Source organism: Panthera pardus, unplaced genomic scaffold (genome assembly GCF_024362965.1).
Source record: "Panthera pardus isolate Hobbes unplaced genomic scaffold, ASM2436296v1 HiC_scaffold_11, whole genome shotgun sequence".
NCBI lineage: Eukaryota > Metazoa > Chordata > Mammalia > Carnivora > Felidae > Panthera > Panthera pardus.
This window is the reverse complement of record NW_026526666.1, coordinates 55,592,887-55,610,130: the sequence shown is the minus strand read 5'-3', so window position 1 is coordinate 55,610,130 and position 17,244 is coordinate 55,592,887. Positions and strand designations below refer to the sequence as shown.

At 35.5% G+C, this 17,244-nt stretch overlaps 1 protein-coding gene and 1 pseudogene across 12 annotated transcripts in view; one reads left to right on the top strand and one right to left on the bottom strand.

The window, feature by feature from the left end:
* Positions 1 to 17,244, bottom strand: part of DOCK7 (dedicator of cytokinesis 7) — a 224,801-nt gene that overhangs the window by 144,806 nt on the left and 62,751 nt on the right. For all 12 annotated transcript variants that reach the window (XM_019449048.2, XM_019449049.2, XM_019449050.2 and 9 more), the window contains exons 10-14: positions 17,044 to 17,124; positions 14,853 to 15,018; positions 8,815 to 8,957; positions 4,292 to 4,385; positions 3,434 to 3,596 (exon numbers count right to left, since the gene is read on the bottom strand). In XM_019449048.2, the coding sequence (XP_019304593.1) occupies positions 3,434 to 3,596; positions 4,292 to 4,385; positions 8,815 to 8,957; positions 14,853 to 15,018; positions 17,044 to 17,124 (647 nt within the window). The remainder of the gene's footprint in view (positions 1 to 3,433; positions 3,597 to 4,291; positions 4,386 to 8,814; positions 8,958 to 14,852; positions 15,019 to 17,043; positions 17,125 to 17,244) is intronic.
* LOC109266757 (40S ribosomal protein S25-like) lies at positions 2,301 to 2,659 on the top strand (annotated as a pseudogene).

Below are 17,244 nucleotides of genomic sequence, written 5' to 3'. Positions count from 1 at the left end.
GAAGACAGATATTATTATTATCTCCCATTTTTTAAATAAGATAACTGAGTGGCCAATAAATTAACTTACCTAAAGTCACCAAATAGTGCAAACTGGAGTCAGAAATCACACCCGTATCTCTATGACTGTAAATGCCACTCTCATAACACTACACAGTTCCTTATTTCTTAACTAATCGAATCAATATTTACTGTGTGCTTCCTGTGTGCTAGCACACTATTCTAGATGCTGGAGATAAAGTGATAAAGGAAAGGAGCTCCTTGCTGGCTCAGTCAGTAGAGCATGTGACTTGATCTCAGGGTCCTGAGTTCAAGCCCCACCTTGGGTGTGGAGCTTACTTAAAAAAAAAAAAAGTGATAAAGGGAATAGACAAGTCCCTCTTAACAGTAATTACATTCTAAAGAAAAAGACAAAAAAAAAAAAAAAAAACCCAATCACATAACTATATAATGTAACGGCAGAAAACGACAAATACAAAGGGTGGCGAACTAGAGGAGAAAAGCAGTAGATCTTTTTACTGAGGGTGAAGAGAGTGAGCCTCTCTAGACAGTGACCTTTCAACACATATACATCTGAATAAGGAATCAAACCACATGAAGATCTGAGGTAAAACATGTTAGGCAAAGAGAAGAACAAATGGAAAAGCCTTATGCAGACTGGAATTTTGTTTGTTAAAGGACAGTAAAAAGACCATTGATGTTAAAGCGACATGAGCAAAGCAGAATAGGATATGAAGTTAGAGACAGGCAGGGGATAGAACATGTAGAATCTTATAGAGTATTACAGAAAAAGCATTTTTCTGCTTGTAATGGAAGTCACTGGAAGGTTTTATATTGAGGAATGAATAATCTAATTGATAATAATTAAAATTTCTCTGGCTAGGGGCGCCTGACTGGCTCAGTCAATAAAGCGTGTGACTCTTGATCTCAAGGTCATGAGGTCAAGCCCCATGTTGGGCACAGCGATTACTTAAAAATAAAATCTTCAAAAAAAAAAAAAAAAATCTCTGGCTATAATGTTGAAAACTGATTTGGGCAGGGTGGAAGGCAGATGATCAAATTAGAAAGGTACAGAAAAATCTGGGGCACCTGGGTCATTGGGTTTGAACCTCTCATCAGGCTCTGTGCTGACAGCTCAGAGCCTAGAGCCTGCTTTGGATTCTGTGTCTCCCTCTCTGTCCCTCCCCTGCTTGTGCTCTGTGTCTCTCTGTCTCTCAAAAAATAAAATAAAACATTAATAAAAAAAATTTTTTAATTAAAAAAAAGAAATGTACAGAAAAATCTGAGATGAGCAGCTGCCCAATATGCTAAGCCTCTAGCCTCCATGAAGCAACTGAGCATCCGAAATGTGGCTTATCTGAAACTGAATGTGCTTAGAGTATAAAATACACACCCAATTTTGAAGACTTTTTGTAGGAAAGAAAAAAAGTAAAATATCTCAACAGTTTTTTACATTTATTATATGTTGAAATGATAATATTTTAGATATATTAGGTTAAATAACATGATTAAATAACATGATTAAAATTAATTTCACTTGTTTCTTTTTGTTTTTTTTAATGTGGGAACTATAAAATTTTTAATTACAAATGCAATTCCCATTATATTTCTATATGACCATGTTGATCTAGATGGTGACCTGCCTAGAGTTTTAAAAGCGGAGAAGGTAAGATTTGGGATACATTTTGAAAGCAGAGCTTATAAAACTTGTCTGCAGAGTAAATGTGAGGACTAAGACAAAGACTGGGTGGCTCGGTCGGTCAAGCATCGGACTCCTGATTTCGGCTCAGGTCATCTCACAGTTCGTGAGTTTGAGCCCCATGTCGAGCTCTGCACTGGCAGTACAGAGCTTGCTTGGGATTCTCTCTCTCTTTCTGCCCATCCCCTGTTTTCACTCTCTCTCTCTCTCAAAATAAATAAAGAAAAAGAAAAAGAAAGAAATCATTTCGATTTCAAAACTTTGGGCGTCAGAAACTGGGCAACTAGGTGGTGAAATATGCTGTGATGGGGAAGTCTGGGTTGGAATCCTATGTCTGAGCTGCCCTGTTGGATATCCCAATGTCAAGTCATGAACTCTTAGTGTTAGAGAGTGGTGAGCCTATAAAGCCTACCCACAATCTCATGTCAAGTATTCTGAGCAGTACATCAGTAAACATTGTTGATTATTGGTTAAACCACAGTGCAGGCACATATATTTGATTCCTGTGTAATACTAGATTCTGCCAATAAGAACACTTGAGGGCTTTTTGTCCGACATCTTAGTGAGACTGCAGGGGTGGCTGCTGCTCTCTGAGCTTTGCAATGTCACCCAAGGATGAGAAGAAGAAAGATGCTGGAAAGTCAGCCAAAAAAGAAGGACTTAGGGAACAAATCTGGGGTCAAGGCCAAAAAGAAGAACTGGTCCGAAGGCAAAGTTCAGGACAAGTTCAATAACCTAGTTTTGTTGACAAAGCGACGTATGACAAACTCTGTAAGGAAGTTCCCAACTATCAGCTTGTAACTCCAGCTGCTGTCTCTGGGACACTGCCAGGGCAGCCCTTCAGAGCTCCTTAGTAAAGGACTTTTTAAGCTGGTTTCAAAGCACAGAGCTCCAGTAATTTATACCAGAAACACCAAGGGTGCAGATGCCCCAGCTGCTGGTGAAGATGCATGAACAGATCCTACCAACTATACATTTTAGAAAATAAAACTTTATTAAATTAAAAAAAAGAAAAAAAGAACATCTGCAGAAATATAGTAACTGGGAGTTCTAATGTTTTAACCTTAACAGCTTACAATTCCAATGCTAGCTCTGCCACAGTGAAGTATACTTAACTTAACCTCTCCATCCCTTTACTCATTACTAAAATGAATGCAATACCTACACCTCAAGCTGTGAGGATTAAATAAGATAACATATGTAAGATAATTAACATGTGACCTGGCACATAGTATAAGCTTAATACATTTCAGCTATTAATAAAATTATGTGATAAGAAATCAAATAAGTAAAGCTACCAAAGATTTTTGGAAAGTTTATTCTAGTTCTACTTTAAAAATAGACTGTACAGTATCTGATTTCAGAAATATCCAAAATCAGGGGTGCCTGGCTAGCTCAGTCAATAGAACATGCAACTCTTGATCTCGGGATTATAAATTCAAGCCCTGTGTTGGGTGTAGAGATTACTTTAAATGTCAAGTCATGATAACAATAAAAAATCTTAAGGGGTGCCTGGATAGCTCAGTCAGTTAAGCATCTAACTCGTGATTTCGGCTCAGGTCATGATCTCATGGTTCCTGAGATCGAGCCCCAAGCGGGCTCCACACTACAGGTGTAGTGCCCCTCTTCACACTCACACGTGCACTCGCTCTCTCTCTCTCCCCCCAACATAAATAAACATTTTTTTAATCTTAAAAAAAAAAAAAAAGAAATCTCCAAAATTAAAATGTGTTACCTGTAAGTAGTGTTTGGAACATAGACATCCCTGGCAGGAAACTCCAAAATTTCTCTGGTAGGTCTAACTCTACTGTCTGGGTAAAGCTTCACCTGAAGCAGCTCTGGAGTTAGGCAATAGTGGGGATTTTCAGGTGCAGGAGAAATGTCTATCTTCAGCTGAGCTGGGTATAAAAATATATTATAAAAACAACATAAACAAATAAATTAAAATTTCATGTTAAAAATGTTCTTGGAAGGATTTAGGTCCTCTTTTTGCAAGAAGTCTGGAAAGAAATCAAAATTACTGTTATCTCAGACCTCTAAATTATTTCATTTTACCAAGTCTCAAACTTACTAATTACTGATACAGACACAGTACATGTAAAATAATAAATGCCTACTGAATGAATAAATGAGTGAGAAGGAAAAAAAAGAAGCAAAAGAAAACAAAACAGAAAAGGATCTAGCATAGGATCAAGCCAACATTTTGAAGGTTAAGTGATTTAATTTAAACTTCTTTACTCTAAAACAACAAACAAAACAGTTTTACTCTGTAATGGCTTGTTCTGACCATAGTATCAATCTGCTTCAGAATATTTACCATCCTATGTACATTTTTTCACCTAAAGAATAATTGTAAGCCACAAAATTACTCATCATTCTCAAGTCAGTACTCAAATTATCAAAAGTACTGAATCTTGCATATAAACTGTTAAGACCACAAAGGCAGAATAATGAAATGAAGAAGACTGACAGGCATTGGGCAAAGAAAGACACATGGACCAGATAAGTGAAAAAAGAAATACATAATTACTAAAAATATGACATATTAGGGATGAAAGGGTTGTAATGATGTCTACTCAAAATTTTAAAATACCTGTAATAGGTCTTAGTCGCCGTAAAACAGAAGATGGCCTTCTCATATCAGCAAGAAATTTGTACAGATCTTCATCACTTAAGCGGTCTCCTTCCTGAGGAAAAAGCATTTGAGAAAACAAATAGAGTAGATTGAAAAAAAATGTATAGTGCCTGTTAATATTCTTACCCTCTGCTGTCCATTTAGAATGAAAAGATTAAATTAATATAATTATGATTAAAAACAAATAACGTACTGATTTCCTTCCTTTTATGCTTTCAAATTTTATTGAGTTATGATACTATTATCTGTACCTTAAATTTAAATATTTACTTATAGCCCATTATTTATGTCTATAAAGTATTACAAGACACTCTAAAATAAATAAAATCAATAGAAGTTAGAGGAAGATGAAATGGAAAAAAGAAAAATAAGGATATAGACAGAAAAGGGGCATCTGGGTGGCTCAGTCAGTTAAGCATCCGATTTCAGCTCAGGTCATAATCTCACAGTTCGTGAGTTTCAGCCCCGTGTCGGGCTGTGCTGACAGCTCAGAGCCTGGAGCCTCTTTCGGATTCTCCGTCTCCCTCTCTCTCTGCCCCTCCCCCACTCATGCTTGCTCTCTCTCTTCCTCTCCCAAAAATAAGTATTAAAAAAAAAAGTTAAACAAAATATATAGACAGAAAAGAAACATACATAAACGAGTCTTAAAAAGTCATTGCACTTGAATTTCTGTCTTTTCAATTTTATACTACCACATTTCTCAAATACAAAATATACAGCATTCACTAAATTGGAAAAAGAAAAAAGTAACAAAAAGCTACTTTTTTTTCTGACTGCAAGTACTTAAAAAATTTTATTTTTCATTTGAGTATAGTTAACACACAATGTTACTTTACTTTCATGTGTACAACATAGTGATTCAACGAGTTTATACATTATGCTGTGCTCACCACACTACCATCTGTCACCATACAATATCATTACAGTATCACTGACCATATTCCTTATGCTGTCTTTTATTCCCATGACCTCATTCATTCCATAACTGGAAGCCTGCATCTCCCTCTCCCTTTCACCCATTTTGCCCATCCCTCCACCTCACAGCCTTCTGGCAACTATCAGTTTGTTCTCTGTATTTATAGGTGTAATTCTGCTTTTTGTTTGTGTATTCATTTGTTTACATAAACTACTCTTAAAGAGAAGAATAATTATTCTGATATTAAGACCAGAGTGAAAACTATGAAACAACCTCAATCAATGGGAAAAGAGACAAGCAAACCAACAAATAACCAAACCGTACCTAATTAATACAAATTTTCTATTTCATATATTTTTTCTTGCAACTAAAATAGGTAAGAATTTATTTCATTCTTTTATTCAAGAGTAGGTCTTTAGATTTTATTAATCCAAACCTCCTGCACTTGATATCTTTTTGTTTTTAGTGCAGAGTTCATATACTTATGTGGTAATCAACATATTTAACATTACTTTATTACTGTGACCTCACCTTGAGACAGATTCCATTTGTTCACTATTATATTCTAAACATGGTACAGAACTGATCTTCTTTTATCCCACTATTTAGAAAAGTGATTTTTTTTTTTAATATTTCCTTTTGAGAGAGCACAAGCAGGGGAGGAGCAGAGAGAGGGGGACAGATGATCTAAAGCAGGCTCTGGAGCTGACAGCAACAAGCCCAATGCGAGGCTCAAACTCATGAACTGCAAGATCATGACATGAACCAAAGTCAGGCACTCAATCAACTAGGCCACCCAGGAGCCCCTAGGAAGGTGATTTTTTTTTTTTAATTTCTAAGTGGTTCAAGATTTTTGTTATTACTTTTATAAATAGCTTTTAGTTTTATTGAGTTATGATTAGAGAATTTCATTTTAAGAGGATTTTTTCTGTGGCCTAATTGTTGTAAATGTTCCATCAGTTGCTAAAACAGTATACTCTCTTTTTGAATACAGTATTAACATAACTTTTTAAGTGGTCCTTATTGATAGTACATTCAGATTATCTCTACTTAATTATTTCTGTCTACTTAACCTGTTAAATTGATTATATTATTGGCCTCCAATCTTTACTCCGTTTCCATGACATTTGTTGGGGTGAGGCATAATTCCCTCCACTTGGGTGGGCCATGTGACTTTCTTTGGGCCAATAAGCAAATGTGATACAGAGATCTGAAAAACGTCTGTACAAGTGAGCCTGCCGCCTCTTGAAATTCTGCCACTGCTATGAGAACATGACCAAGCCAGCCTGCTACAGGATGAGAAGAGAAGTTGAGACACATGGAAGACGTCTGAGTCATTTCAGTCTTCCTACCAGAAGTCAGTCTCAATTTCCAAATGTGAATGAGCCTAGCTGACACCCTCCACTTCCACACAGCGTATTTTACCACTATGTACTCCAACTTATATATACTCATCAACAAATAAAACATGTTCCTGAAACTAATGTGTGGGCTTAATTTTGTTTTTATATCTCTATGTATTTTTAATAATTTTGCTTAACAACTTCAAATCTGTACAGAAGCACTCCTAATTACTATATCCCAATCACAGATAGTAATCTCTCATCAATTTAAAAGAACTGCCTTCTGTATCTCATTTAGGGGAAATTCGTACCATGAATTCTACTTTACTAAAATTGTAATGTCTGCTTTTTCCTTAATTTGCATTTGCCTAATGCACAGTATCCTAGCTATTTAAAAATACATGGGGCGCCTGGGTGGCGCAGTCGGTTAAGCGTCCGACTTCAGCCAGGTCACGATCTCGCGGTCCGTGAGTTCGAGCCCCGCGTCAGGCTCTGGGCTGATGGCTCGGAGCCTGGAGCCTGTTTCCGATTCTGTGTCTCCCTCTCTCTCTCTGCCCCTCCCCCGTTCATGCTCTGTCTCTCTCTGTCCCAAAAATAAATAAAAAACGTTGAAAAAAAAAAAAAATTAAAAAAAAAAAATACTTATAAGAATTATAGATGCTAATAATTTTTAACAAATACACCATACAAAGTCAAATATAAATGCTCTCCATTGCTGATATTTCCAACAATCATTCATTTTAAGTTTTCACGATCACTTTGTGCTAGTTTCTAGTTACCAGTCTCCAACACAGTGTCCACTACATGGTGAATGCTCAAAATATATTTGCTAAATCAATAGGTAGGTAAGTGGATTAATATTCAGTACATGCTGAACATTCAAAAACTATTTGTTGGATCAATAGGTAGGTGGGTAGATGAATGACTTGTTGATTTAAGGTTACAATACCAGTTCAATAATAAAGTAGGCTGAAGAAATGGAAAAAGAGCTGTAAAAATAGTGCAGAAGTGATGCAGCAGTTAAGGAAATAGAAAGAGAAAAAAATGTCATAGCTGCAAGGCTGTGTCATTGTATCAGGTAAATCTACTGTCCATAGCTTTATTTGGCCTATCACTTCACCCAGCTAACACTGTGACCTTTTCTAGACTCTTCCTCATACTACTGTCCATAATAAAAAGACCCTCACCACTTCAGACACTTCTCACCTGCTTTACTCTCCATATGAATCTCACCGAGCAGCTGTCTATAAATGCTATTGATATCAAACTGTGAAAGGAGCTTCAAGCAGATTGCTGTCTTTCAATCCATGGCACATCCTTTCCTAAATCCTTGTCCTCTTTCAAGTTATTAGGTATTATAGGCCAGGATTTCCTCCTCTTATTAAGAATAAGACCTCAAATGAAGGAATTCTAAAAGAATACTTAGCATTTCCCAGTCATCTGTTCCAAAATATAGACATGGTACCAATCCATTTTATATCAAAATCCAGTATGTACATGCATACATGTATGCACTCATACAAAAAGCAAGAGGAAAAAAGCTCACTGAAGCAATATTTAACTTCACTATGTGCAATGCACTATTATTTTTCTATTCTCCTGAGTCTGTTCATTTGTTTTCAAGCTGGGTATTACCTATTAAATTTCCATTACTGTTAACGGATCATGATCAGCATTTGAAAACTACTGGTTTGATTCATAATTTGAAGCACAGAGAATATATTTGCAAAGAATAAAGTGTCTTTTATCAAGAACTTCTTGGACCTATAAACTCACCTAAACAAATAATGTTGACTACATTTTAGCAGAAAAATATACTAGTAAGGCCTGAAAGTCCTATTCCATATACTATAGATGTGGTAGCTTCAACTAAAATAAAACTTGGGTAGGGAAGAGAGATACAACCGCTCAATGACTAAGAAAATTCATAAACCATAAATGTTTAAAAGCTAAAACATTACATTTAAGAAATAGGATATAAATGTGGAGGATTGATGTTGATGCATTATTAGTGCTAACATTTAAATATAATTATACAACAGCAGATACAATATTATTTTATTCTTATACTTTTTACTCTTAAAAGTTTTTTTTAATTTCTAGAAATCACAATTATTACATGTACATGTACTACATGCAAATTTACAATTATAATTTTTCTGAAACCAAAATAATATTATGTACAAATATCCCCATAGAATTCCTACATGACAGAACAATACCTGCTTAAAAAAATTCGTCACTGTGAGAGTAGCAGGTCGAAAGCTGGTCAAGTTACAAGCATCATCTCCACTTGTTGTCCTTTCGAGTGATCGTCTGCCAACAATGCTAGAATTCCTCCTCTCTGACCAAGACCCTTTTCGTTCTACCAAGGGAAAAGAAAAGTCTGGTATTCATTTTCATAATATTTAAATTGTTTTAAAAGCAGCTTTCCAAACACAGGAAAAAAATTCATTTGAGTTGAAAATTATCTACCCGACATATTGATTGTAGTAAAGAATTTCATTTCTGGAGAGATCGGTAAGGAAGCACCATACCTAAATCTCCTGGTTCTCTTTTAAAACTTCTCCAGTGGAAACTAAGTTTCTACCACACAAAGACTATGCATATGACCAAAGATGAGCTATAAGATGCAGCTACAGAGAAACTATGCATTTAATAGGAAATATTCACACAATGAAAATTTTAGTTACCATCTAATGGTCCTTCAGTCTTAGCACCTGAATTTGAAACAGAATTTTAAGATAACATTCATTTAAAGTCCTTGCAAGATACCCTTATTATTCAAAACCAACTGGAAAACAACAACAACAACAATTGAACAACTATGCTACAGATCAACAAGGAAACTGAAGACTTAAAACCATAAACAAACTAATACATGTCACTAAGGAAAAGTAGAATATGTGTTCTTCTCTAGCACACACAGGGCATTCTCCAACATAGATTAAGCTATAAAACAAAATAAATTCAAAAGGACTGAAATCATATAAAATGTTTCCCAAGAACAGTGAAATTAAATTATAAATCAGTAACAGAAAAGTATATGGGAAATTCATAAACATGTGGAAGTTAAACATACTCTCGATTCTCGAAAAACCAGTGGGTTAAAGGAAATAACAAAGAAAATTAGAAAATACTTAAGATACATGAAAATGAAAACACAATATCCCAAAACATATGGCATATCATTAAACCCGCACTCAGAGGAAAATTTATAGCCATAAATGACTATAAATAAAAAAGAAAAGCTCTCAAATAAGTAACTTAACCTTTCATTTTTAGAAAGTAGAAAAAGAGAAAACTAAACCCAAAGCAAGCACGAGAAAGGACTCAAAAACAACAGCTGGATGACAATAAAAGAAACAGAAACTACAAACATAAGAATGAAGCCAAAAACTGGTTCTTCAAAAAGTAAATTTTAAAAACTTTGCTAAATGGGCGGTTAAAAAATACAACATCTCAAATTACTAACATCAGGAATGAATGAGTAGACGTCACTACAGCTCTTAGAAAAGGAATTATATTATAATATTTTGAATAACTATAGGTCAAAAATTAGACAATTTATACAAAATGAACACATTTCTAGAAACACAGTACTGAAACTGATTTAAGATGAAACAGAAAATACGAAAAGATCTAAAACAAGCAGAAAGATCTAATTAGTAATGAAAAAACTTATCACAAAAAGACCAAGCCAAAATGGCTTCACTAGTGAATTCTTCTGATTTAAAAAAAAAAACAGATACCAATCCTTCACAAACTCCTCCAAAATAAAATTTATAAAAAAAGGAATAATTCACAACTCATTCTGAGGCCAGTGTTACTCTGATACCAAAACCAGACAGAGATTTATTTCACAAGAAAGAAAAACTACAGACCAATATCCCTTATGTATATAGAAGAAAAATACTAAACAAAATATTGGGAAACATATTCTAACATCTACAAAAAAATTATATACCATGACCAAGTGGGAATTCTCCGAGAAATGTAAGATTAGTTTAACCTCTAAAATCCAGTCTATTAATGCAATACACCCTACTAAAAGAATACAGGACAAAAACCATACAAGTCAATTCAAAAGCAAAAAATGCATTTGACAAAATCCAACATCTTTTGATGATAAAAATACTCAAAGAGTTAGGAATGGATGGGAATTTCATCAATCTACTAAACTACATTTATGAAAAACCTACAGTAGACATCATACTTGATGATAAAAGACTGAATGCATCTCCCCGCCAAGGTCAGGAACTGAATGCATTGCCCCCCAAGGGCAGGAACACTCCTGTCACTTCTATTTAATATAGTATAGAAGGTTCTAGTTAAGATTGTTAGAAAAGAAAAAGAAGTCATCCAGATTGAAAAAGAAACAGTAAACCTTTTATTATTTGCAGAGGGCAATATCTTGTATATAGAAAATGCTAAAGAATCCAAAAGAGGAAAAAAAAAACACTGCAATTAATAAACATGTTCAAATGGTTTCAAAGCACATAATCAATATTCAAGTCAATATTATATACATAAGAAATGAACATTCTAAAACTGAAATTAAGAAAAAAATTCCATTAAAAATATCATAAAAACAATAAAACAATTGGGTATGCATTTAACAGGAGAAAGGCAAAGACTTGTACACTGAAAACTATAAAACACTGAAAAAAATGTTAAGATCTCAATATATGGAAAAACATTCCATGGATTGGGAGATTTAATATTGTTAAGAGGGCAACACTTGGGGCCCCTGGGTGGCTCAGTCGGTTAAGCGCCGACTTCAGCTCAGGTCACGATCTTGCGGTCTGTGAGTTCGAGCCCCGCATCAGGCTCTGGGCTGATGGCTCAGAGCCTGGAGCCTGCTTCCAGTTCTGTGTCTCCCTCTCTCTCTGCCCCTCCCCGTTCATGCTCTGTCTCTCTCTGTCTCAAAAATAAATAAACGTTAAAAAAAAATTTAAAAAAAAAAAAAAAAAAAAGAGGGCAACACTCCCCAAAATGATTTATAGATTTAATGTAATGTCTCAAAATTCCAGCTACCTTTGTGCAGAAATTTACAGCTGATTCTAAACTACATATTAAACTACAAGGGCCCAAGGACGCCTGGGTGGCTCAGTCGGTTAAGCAGATCTCAAGATTCATGGGTTGAGGCCCACATTGGGCTCTGTGCTGACAGCTCAGAGCCTGGAGCCTGCTTTGGATTCTGTGCCTCCCTCTCTCTCTGCCCCTCCCCTGCTTGCGCTCTGTCTCTTTCTCTCTCAAAAATAAAACTACAAGGGCCTAAAATAGGGACACACACACACAAATCTGTAAATAAAATAATAAAGTTGTAGAGTTGGAGGACCACTCTTCCCAATTTCAAAATTTACTGCAAAGCCAAAAAAATGAACACAGAATAGTACTACCATGGGCTTAGACATATAAATCAATGGAATAGAATTGAGTCCAGAATTAAACCCATACATCTATCATAAACCAATTTTCTTTCTTTCTTTTTTTTTTTTTAATATTTATTTTTAAAAGAGAGAGCGCCAACCGGGGACGGGCAGAGAGAGAGGGAGACACAGAATCTGAAGCAGGCTACCGGATCTCAGCTGTCAGCACAGAGCCCTACACGAGGCTTGAACTCACAAACAGTGAGACCATGACCTGAGCCAAAGTCAAATGCTTAACCACTGAGCCACCCAGATGTCCCGTGAACTAATTTCCAACAAGAATGACAAGACCATTTGCTGGAGAAAGAATAGTCTTCCTAGCAAATAGGTGTTGGGACAACTCAACAGCTACATTAAAAGAATAATATTGGACCCCTACCTCTCACCATGTAAAAAAAAAGTAACCCAAAATGGATTATACCTAAATGTAAGAGCTATACCTATAGAACTCTTAGACAAAAACATACAAACAGATCTTTCTGATCTTGAGTTAGGTAATGCTTTCTTAGATAGGACTCCAAAAGCACAAGCAACAAAAGAACAGAGAAAATGAATTTAAAATTTCTATGCTACAGGGGCACCAGGGTGGCTCAGTCAGTTGAGTGTCTGACTTCAGCTCAGGTCATGATCTCACGGTCCCATGGATTTGAGCCCTGCATCGGGCCCTGTGCTGACGGCTCAGCAGCTGGAGGCTGCTTTGGATTCTGTGTCTCCTTCTCTCTCTGCCTTTCCCCTATTCATGCTCTGTCTCTATCTATCTCTCAAAAATAAACAAACGTGAAAAAAACAATTTTTTTTTAATTTCTATGCTACAAACACCAGCATTAAAAGAGGAAAAAAAAACCAAAAGGAAAAAAAAAAACCCCACAGACTGGGAGAAAATATTTGCAAATCCTTTATTAGATAAAAGATTTGTTGGGCAAGGGGCATTAAGGAGAACACTTGCTGAGATGAGCACTGGGTGTTATATGTAAGTGATGAATCACTAAATTCTATTCTTGAAATCATTATTGCACTATATGTTAACTAACTTAATTTACATTTTTAATGTAAATTAAAAATAATAAGAAAAAAAGATAAAAGATTTGTATCCAGAATACATAAAGAACTCTTAAATTCAAAGACAAGAATATAAAAAAGCGGGGCACCTGAGTGGCTCAGTCACTTATGCATCTGACTCCTGATTTTGGCTCAGGGCATGATCTCACAGTTCATGAGTTCAAGCCCCTCATGGGACTCTGTAATGACAGCATAGAGACTGCTTGAGATTCTCTCTCTGCTCTTCCCCAGCTTGTGCATGCGTGCACTCACTCTCTCTCTCTCTCTCTCTCTCAAAATAAATAAACTTAGGGGTGTTTGGGTGGCTCAGTCAGGTCATGATCTCATGGTTTGTGAGTATGAGCCCCACATCAGGCTCTATGCTGACAGCTCAGAGCCTGAAGCCTGCTTCAGATTCTGTTTCTCCTTCTCTCTCTGCCTCTCCCCTGCTCACACTCTGCCTCTCTCTCTCTCAAAAATAAATGAATGTTAAAAAAAATTTTTTTAATAAACTTCAAAAAAAAGAATATTAAAAAGCCACATAAAAAATGAGCATCCACTAGATAAAACAAAAACACTAAAAAAATGAGCAAAAGACATGACTACATATTTCTTCAAAGAAAGTATACACATAACCAGTGAACATAAAATTATACTCAAGATCATTAAATATCAAGGAAAAGCAAATCCTAAACCACAATGACAAACCTCTTTGCCTACACTAGGATGGCTGTAATCAAAGGGCCAAATAATAAAAGTGTTCGCAAAGATATGGAGAAATTGGAACCTTCACACACTACTAGAAGAATTTTAAATGGTGCAGCAACACTGGAAAACAACCTGATAGTTCTTCAAAACGTGAAATATAGAATTGTCACTAATATCCAACAATTTCTAGTATATGTCCCAAAAAATGAAAACATGCCCATACAAAAGCTTGTTCCTGAACATTAACTGCAGCATTATTCATACTAAACAAAAAGTTTAAACGACTCAAAGGTCCATCAACTGATGAATGGATAAATAAAATGTGGTATATCCACACAATGGACTATTATTTGGCAATAAAAAGAAATTAAATAGTGACACATGCTACAACATGGATGAACTTTTAAAACATTATGCTAAGTGAGGGGCGCCTGGGGCACTTAGTTAAGTGTCCAACTTCAGCTCAGGTCATGATCTCCTGGTTCATGGGTTTGAGCCCCGTGTCGGGTTCTGTGTTGATGGCTCAGAGCCTAGAGTATGCTTTAGATTCTGTGTCTCCCTCTCTCTGCCCCTCCCCCACTTGCACTCTGTCTCTCTCTCTCTCTCTCTCTCAAAAATAAACAAAATATTAAAAAATAATAATAATAAAATAAAACATTATACTAAGGGAAAGAAGCTTGTCACAAAAGACTGTATATTGTATAATTCTATTGATATGAAATGTCCAGCATAGGCAAATCCATACAGACCTTATAAGGAGATCAGAGGTTGTTTAGGATTGGGTTTGTGGATTGGGGGAGAATGGAGGGTTACTAATGAATACAAAAGTGTTCCAAAATTAAGACTGTGGTGACGGTTGCAGAACCTTGTGAATATATCAAACAAAACAATAAATTATACACTTTAAATGGGTGAATTGTATAGTATAGGAATTGCATCTCAATAAAGCTGTGGGGAAAAAAAGGAAAAAAAAGAAAACCCTTTTATGCCTCACAACACTGTAAAGTCTATAAATAAAACAAGCCTATATAAAAAAAAGAAAAATTAAACATTTAGAAATATTTTATATAAAACACTCTTACCTCCAGTGCTTATTTCCACCTCTGTAGAATCTCTTTCCAAACTCCCCGCACTGCTAACAATATTCATTAAATGGATTGCAGTCCAAGCAAAAGGCATGCGATATTTCCCAAGTCTTTGACAAAACTGATCAGCTTGACTTTTCAGCTTCTCCAATTTTTCCTTATTCTGCAAAACAAAACTTTATACATTATATGATTATGCTCGAAAGAAATGAATCAAAGACTACTCCATTGTATATAAAAAGACAGCTTAGGAATTCTCAATTCTCAACAAAGATGGAAGAATAATCTATACCTTTCAGAGATCAATTAGCACTGTATTATCTTAACCACTAAATAATTTTAACCCATTCTATAAATGTATGTGTAGAGTAAGTCTTTCAAATTTATTTTCGTGATTATCTCATTTTGGTAGGAAAGAACGTAGAGCAAGTGTCAAACATGTGTACGTATTACAAGTACTATTTTATGAAAAGAAACATAACCATGTTCAAGTCAGCAACTGCTAACTACAAAATATTCTAGGTTAAACTTACTAAATTGTACTACTCTGAAAAAGATGGGAGCAGTTGAGCCATTTTGAAATAATCCTTATGGCAAGAGAAGGAGTGAGGTAAAGTGGGATTGGGAGTACAAATAGGCTAATAACATATAAGACCAGAACTGTAATAAAAGAAGCAAACAAAAAAAAATATTGCAAAAAGACTAAACCCTAGAAACAGACTGATGGTCCAAACAGTATGTGCCTATCTGGAAGACATCCTGAAGCTGGCCCAACTTTTAGGCTATCCCTGAAACAAACACTAAGGTAACCTGCAATAGCCAACTAATGGTCCAAAAGTAAAAATCTACACCAAATATCTTACATACTCTTTCCATACAGGATGTTGTCAAGGTATATATACACTAACAATAGAGCCCTACCTTGAGAGTCAGGCCTGGGATAAGATGGATGGATAACTAAATGTTAGCGCTGTTTATTGCTGTATATATTATACCTCCAAAATAGGTGATTGCTTTAAAAGCCTAGATATCAAGTATACTTGATTCTATCAGCTTATGTAGGCATGTAATAAGCTGCTATTGTAATTATGAGCTCCACACAACAGCAAATTTAAAAAATGACAACCCGGGGAAAGGTTATAGAATACTTGAACCCTAATTTCAACCAGCAAGCCAGGGATCAGAGGAGAGTATCATGTACTCAGTTCTACCTATATTAGCAGAAAAGGCTCAGTTACTGTTCCAAATTTCACAAAAATAGAAAGCAAAACATATTCTAGATTTTGGTAACTTATCGAGTATTCCTCAAGCATACTCCTGGATGTTTCAACTATTAAATCATGTATTCAATCATCTGTTATTCTTGTAGCTAACTCAGGGTATCTGAAATTTGGTACCAACTTTGTATCAATTGCTTTTGCTTTACATGTGGACCCAAATTCTAAAAATTAGTCATCTGATGGCAAAAGGGAGATAGTATTTTCTGTTTTTACCATATTCCTTAATTATCGGTGGCATTCCTTAATTATCAGCAGCTAGACAGAGCCCCAGAGTACTGCTATCTTACTATAAAAAATTATACTATATGGGGCACCTGGGCAGCTCATTCGGGTAAGCTTCTGACTCATGATTTCAGCTCAGGTCATGATCTTACGGTTCATAGGATCAAGCCCTGCATCAGGTTTCAGGCTGACAGCTCAGAACCTGCTTGGGATTCTCTCTCTCCCTCTCTCTCTCTGCCCCTCCCACGCTCATGTGCAAGTGCTTTCTCTCTCTCTCTCTCTCAAAATAAATGAACTTTAAAAAAACCTTTTATTACCAATATCACTATTTTATGAAAAATACTATTTTTGAAAATTTTAATACTTAGGAATGAAATGAAATTAACTTAGTTCTCTCCAAGGAAAAAAAAGTCAGGAGTCACTTAGTTTGGGGGTAAAGGAGATTTTAAAGAATAACACAGCATATGAAAAAAGCTAAGTGACAAAAAAAGAAGAAAGTAAGAAAGCAGGTAGTCCAATAGAAAATAATGAATTAGTAGTTAAATTCTTTAATATGCTTCATAATTCTCCCAAATAATAACTTGGGAAATGAGAGGTTATTTAGTGTTGGGTTCAGGGACTGGGGGAGCATTGGGAGGGACTATATGACTATACAGGTGGGAAAAATGAGAGGCATGATACTCTACCTTTGTGGCATCTGCTTCTTTAAAAATCATATATGGTTCTGCACACTCTCCGATGTCACCTTGCTGTAGGACTTTTTCTAACTGTCAAAAAATAAAACAGTAAAGACTAATTAAGCTTAAAAAAAAAAAGTAATCAGACTGGAATGTGAGGATGGTTTAACATAAAAAAAAAATCAATCAAGGTAATACACCACATTAACA